This window comes from Scleropages formosus, chromosome 4, assembly GCF_900964775.1.
Source record: "Scleropages formosus chromosome 4, fSclFor1.1, whole genome shotgun sequence".
NCBI lineage: Eukaryota > Metazoa > Chordata > Actinopteri > Osteoglossiformes > Osteoglossidae > Scleropages > Scleropages formosus.
Window position 1 is genome coordinate 12,114,898 of NC_041809.1, and position 6,000 is coordinate 12,120,897.

The 6,000-nt window shown below is 43.4% G+C and overlaps 1 protein-coding gene across 3 annotated transcripts in view; it reads left to right on the forward strand.

Annotated features, from left to right (window-relative positions):
* p4ha1b (prolyl 4-hydroxylase, alpha polypeptide I b) overlaps positions 1 to 5,043 on the forward strand; it is a 30,399-nt gene extending 25,356 nt beyond the window's left edge. For all 3 annotated transcript variants that reach the window (XM_029251271.1, XM_029251272.1, XM_029251270.1), the window contains 6 exons: positions 820 to 919; positions 1,159 to 1,212; positions 1,535 to 1,600; positions 1,823 to 1,891; positions 2,416 to 2,512; positions 3,787 to 5,043. In XM_029251271.1, the coding sequence (XP_029107104.1) occupies positions 820 to 919; positions 1,159 to 1,212; positions 1,535 to 1,600; positions 1,823 to 1,891; positions 2,416 to 2,512; positions 3,787 to 3,857 (457 nt within the window). In that variant the 3' untranslated portion in view covers positions 3,858 to 5,043. The remainder of the gene's footprint in view (positions 1 to 819; positions 920 to 1,158; positions 1,213 to 1,534; positions 1,601 to 1,822; positions 1,892 to 2,415; positions 2,513 to 3,786) is intronic.
* Positions 5,044 to 6,000: the final 957 nt, after the last annotated feature.

Sequence of the window (6,000 nt, forward strand, 5' to 3'; positions counted from 1 at the left end):
TGTCCTGCCCAAAGTACCCGCGCTGACTGGAGATTCTGTCTGGACATCTCTTAGCTCTGCTTCTTCCTTCCTCTGTCCTTCAATCTCTCTGTGCATGTTAAGTGTTTACCATGTTTTTTTTTAACCACTAAAAAGCATGCAGTTTGATGCCCTGAAATTTTGCTCCTAATGCCTGTCCTTCATACGGTACCGATGGAGAAGGCCTTTATCACACACACACACACACACACACACATACATTTTCAGAACCGCTTGTCCCATACGGGGTCGCGGAGCCTACCCGGTAACACAGGGCGTAAGGCCGGAGACACACCCAGGACGGGACACCAGTCCGTCACAAGGCACCCCAAGCGGGACTCGAACCCCAGACCCACCGGAGAGTAGGACCCAGTCCAACCTACTGTGCCACCGCACCCCCCCCCCCCCGGCATTTATCATACATATCATAATAGTCTGACTTCCTAGAATATTATAAGATCTTTATTGATATTCATCTGTCTATTAAATTGGACATATTTCATCATTAATTGAAGTGCTGAATGAATAGCCATTTCCAATATGGATTATGGTACTTAAATTCTAAATGGGTACAAGTATTGGCAGTTTGCTCATATGTACGACCCTTATAAAATGAATAAGGGCCATATTGTTTCAAAGCTGACGCACCAGCAAGCTGTACAAACATTTGTAGTCCATTAACACATTACACATAGTCCACTGGTGCACACTTCACACTCACCCTTTCTCTTTGTCCTACCCCTTTGTGTCCCACCTGGGGTTCTCCCCTTGTACCTATCCCCTCCCTCACCCCTCTCCCAGTGCTTGGTTGACTGCCTACGAGCACCCGGTAGTGGCGAAAATCAACCAGCGCATCGAGGACATAACAGGCCTCAATATGGACACAGCTGAGGAGCTGCAGGTGATGGAATGCAATAGTTTGTGTGGGGGATGCTGTAACAGAGGTTTAAGCGTAAATCTGCCCCCTAGGATGGTCTGTAACTATGAGGCAGGTAGTAAAGGTAGTAAAGGGGGGAAAAAAAAATAATAGGAAGGGCAGTGGTGTTACAAGTGGGATTTTTTGGTGTTCATCACATTCTCTGTAAGCACACTGATCTGTGCTAGGATATCTCGGTGAAATAACTTTCCCTTCCTCCTCAGGTAGCAAATTATGGTGTGGGTGGGCAGTACGAGCCTCACTTTGATTTTGGACGGGTAAGCAAAGATGTCCCTTTTAATTTTTAAGTTAAAAGGAGGCTGATACAAAGATGTGCCACTGCAATATGTGGGATCTAAGCAGAACTGCTCCTTGAAAGTGGTTACGATTACTGCATTGCTGTTTTCCTTGTAAAATTAATCCACAAGAGCTGTTAACATTGATCTAATAGAATAGACTTTGTGGGAACTCTTTTTAGAAAACGAATATTTCAAGCTTTTCTTATGACCAGTACAAAATAATATTTTGTTCTGTCATGAGTGTTGCTTATATGACCTGGTATACAATCAGACCTCCTTCTGTTATCTCATCACACTAAAGAAAGATGAGCCAGATGCCTTCAAGGAGCTGGGCACAGGAAACCGCATTGCTACTTGGCTCTTTTATGTAAGTGTTATTTGACATCTGGTGCTTCACTTTCATCACGCCTTTAGTGTCAGGCTCTTCATCTTCCACTGTCCTTCCATCGTCTCCATTACATCTCTCATCCTTCAGAAGGCCCTGTGATGTATGTGCGCTGTACAACATTGCACCTCCTTGCAGTGGTGTCATCACAGATTGTGACCCTCCCTCGATTTCTCACCTGTGATACTCTGTCTCTCTCTGCAGATGAGCAATGTTACAGCAGGGGGCGCCACAGTCTTCCCAGATGTGGGTGCTGCAGTTTGGCCAATCAAGGTACAGCTGAAGTGGTTTAGTAGCAGCCACAGTATGGGGCTGATGCAAAATGATTTGTTACAGACATAACTTCATTACTGCAATAAAGCTGATAGTGGTTATGCTGTAGGATAAGTAGGGGTGTGCGGTGGCACCGCTGCAAGTTTGAATCCAGTCTTCTGCTGTAGTCCCCTGAGCAAGTTACTTACCCTAAACTGCTCCATTAAGAAAAAAATACCCATCTGTATAATTGGGTGAATCTTTTGTGTGGAGCTTAGCATTGTAAGTTCCTTTGGAGAAAACTGTCGGCTAAATGAATAAATGTAAGTTGTGTGTACCTGAATGTTATTGTAGGTTCCGGTTTCATCCATCTATTTGTACAATAGCAACAGATCTTCCTGCTGTGCGTAGATTTGATGTTCCAACCAGTCAGTGTCTGACTCTCTGCCATCACCCTGTTCAGTGCCATTAGTTAGAAACAACAGCCGCATATTTCCTGCTATACTCGCTGTGTGTTGTGACAATAGTTGGTCTCTCTGTTGCAGGGCACAGCCGTGTTCTGGTACAACCTGTTTGCCAGTGGTGAGGGTGACTACAGCACGCGGCATGCAGCCTGCCCCGTCCTTGTGGGCAACAAGTGGGGTGGGTATCCCCTCTCTGACCTTTCTCACGCTCACATTTATACTTTTTTTTTCTCTTCACTGAAGTTTCTCAATGTCTGGATGTACAGCATAAGTGACAAAAGCGTTTTTTGTTTTTAACATCTACATAGCGAAATCTCACTCACACACACTCTCACACTCTCTCTCTCTCTCTCTCTCACACACACACACACACACACACACACACACTGAAGCTACTTATCCCAAGCTGGGTCGCAGGGAACCGAAGCCTAACCCGGCAGCAAAGGGCATGAGGCTGGAGGGGAAGGGGACACACCTAAGATGGGACACCAGTCTGTCACAAGGCACCCCAAGCGGGACTTAAACCCCAGACCCACCAGAGAGCAGGCACAGGCCAAACCCACTCCACCACCACACCCTCCACATAGCAAAATGTAATTTGATTTTTCCACTGTAACTGTTTTTGTGTTTGAAAGATACTACAGTGGGGGAAAAAAAATAATATGGTGCAGTTTAGCTCATCCATGTGTGATCAAAGCTCAGAATGACCAGACAGTCCAGTACTGCAAAATATTATTTTTTAAAAACATACTGTCTAGAATTGTCTAAAACAAATCTGAAAAAAAATTCAAAGTGGAACAAAGTTGGTTTAAAAAAAAACAACGTTATTATGTGAACCATCAAAATAAAATAAATTTTGTTGTAAAGTAAATGCAATTTTGGTAAGGAACAGTAGTAAATGCCACTGCATCTTTCAACATACCATTATGATCAATTTTTCTCTTCGATTGTTGGTTTATCAGCAAGTGAAACCCAACTGTTGAAGTGAAAACACACAACAACCACTTGTCCTGAGCAGGGTTGCGGCAAGCCGGAGCCTAACCTGACAATACAGGGCGCAGGGGTGAGGGAGGAGGCGACACACCCCAGACGGGATGCCAGTCCGACGCAAGGCACCCCAAGCAGGACTCAAACCCCAGACCCACCACAGAGCATGCCCAGATTTATTTATATATATAACAGCATTGCCATCATGCCAAAATGGTTCTAGAAAATCACAAATATGATACACTGGAATGACAGGTCAATCACACTACTGGACCCACCTTAGCCCCATCAGTCTGATCATGCAAGGATGACTTGTAAATACATTACCACATAATAATTTCTCTCTACTTCTCTACTTTCATTACTACATTCCACATCATGTTACAGGCGTCTTTGACACATGTTACGAAAACACTTTCTAGTACTGAGCCATTCATTTCTTTATGATTCTCTTTCCCCCTCTAGTATCAAATAAATGGATCCATGAGCGCGGGCAGGAGTTCAGGCGGCCCTGTGGTCTAACCGAAGTGGAATGATAAGAGGGGGGACCTCTTCCTCTTCCTCAAAGCCCCCAGGACCCCAGTTCCTCCACTCTGCACGCAAGGCTGTGAATTCTCCATCTGCTGTCCCTCTCCCTGCCCGAGGCCAGGACCAGCGTGTCATCCTTTTGCTTTGCCCCTCTCTTTTCTTCACTAACATCTGTAGATGTTGTCCCTGCAGGCTCATTGTATTTTGCGGTTATATCCATTCTGCAGTTATTAGATCTGAGCTCTATGGAACCTGCAGGTATGTTTTTCATGCTGTCAGTCAACCCCAGCTCAAGTATGTAGTCACCTAAGTGACCCAACATGGACATGTTTTTGAGACTTTATGCTGCTCACCACTGCCTCAAGCTATGTGCCTTGAACAAATTTCCCAAAATCCTTTGCTCTGGTCCTTCCTTCTATGGCTCCCGATCCTCAAAGGACTTTGACTTGGCACTAAATTTGGGGTGACATAAACCTCCCTCCAGGGGCCAGTACAGGCACTCTGTATCTCTTTGTCCTGCTCCGATTCAGCCCTTCTGCCATTTGTCTGACTATAAACCTCAAAGCCTTTTTCTTCTTCTTCTTCTCCATCATGTTGTGCTGAGACACATGTTCGCATATATGTTTACTGGGATTTCCTGGCATACACCCCTCAAATCCTTACATGATCCCTACCCCATGTTCAGCCAGGCTTTTTAAACATTTTTAAATTTGTGAAGTTTTACATTTCAGTGTAGGAAGGAAAACACTGCCTTTGCTGCAGACACACGTCTGCCTTTAAAAAGATGGTCAGAAGCAGCTGTTCCTACTCTTGATCCTCATGTTCGACTTTGCTCCAGAAAAAGCATCTTGTAAGATGTCTCTTCATTTATGCTTCATTGGTGTTCGTAGTTCCAATATTCACTCCAGAGGTAACTGTTCGGCATTCCTTGGTACTTTAATGGTGGTCTAGTCGGATTTCACTAAGAAAGGTCACTGGGAACAGGCTTCTGCAGATTTTGTGAAACGCGTTTGGATGGTGGCTGTGTGGAAGTGTCATTCCTGTTCTTATACACAGACTGTGCTGTTTGTCCTCTGGTATTCCTGGGAACTCTGTGGGAGAATGATGCTATTTATATATTGTGACATTCTGTCTTTTGTGGGGATATTTCTGGACATGTTTAATGTTTTCTATAAAATAAATTGTTACTGAGAAACTGGGACTTTTTTTAAATATTTGATGTTCAATTGGAATACTGCAGAAACGGTAACTTACATCGCAGACTGTATAAGACAAAGGGTGTACTGTCCTCTACATAGCCTTAGTGGTTTGACAGTCAGCTAAACTCCCATCCTTCACACAACTCTGAAAACAAGTGTTTCTTCTGCCCACAGGTTTAATTGTTTTAGGCAAGGGGTGAAACTAATTCAGAAACGAAAATACAAAACATAATAACCCATATCAAAATATACAAATCATAAAGCATCACAATTGTCCTAATGTACAAAGTAAATATGCATTAATTAAAATAATCCTTAAAGATTCACTCTGATTTATCAAAACACTGTCAGAGAATTTCTAGAAAATATATTTCCATAAGATAACACCGTCAATAATGGTTTACATAACTACTCAAAATTATAACCTCTTATAACAAAATAGAGAATATAACATTAATAAAGTGAAACAAAATGAAAACATACAGGCAATCCTGTTGCAGCGTTGAGGGTGAAAAAGATTTGAAAAGATTAGGGGAGGACTTCACCATGTGCATTGACAATAACAACAGAACTACTTCCTGTCAGAGAGGAAGCATAGAAGTCTTGGTTATATGTAAAATATATAAGAAACCACCAATAGATGGCATTACATCACGTTTTGCCCATTACAAACAATATACTGTTAAATATGCTTAATGCTATAGTGTCCCCCCATGGAGCTACTGGAAACAGACTCAGGTGAAGAGGTATGTGCACTTTATTTCCAGAGTACATGTCTTTTTGGCAGCACTCTTAACAAAGATGCTTCAGACAGTACAAGTCACTCACAAACACTGGAGAGCCCCCTAAGACACCCACAGCCCCAGTACCGTGCCCAACAGTTAAGGTGCCACCCCGGGAACTCCCCAGAATTCCACTCATGACGAACCGTGCATGAACAACGGAACGACCA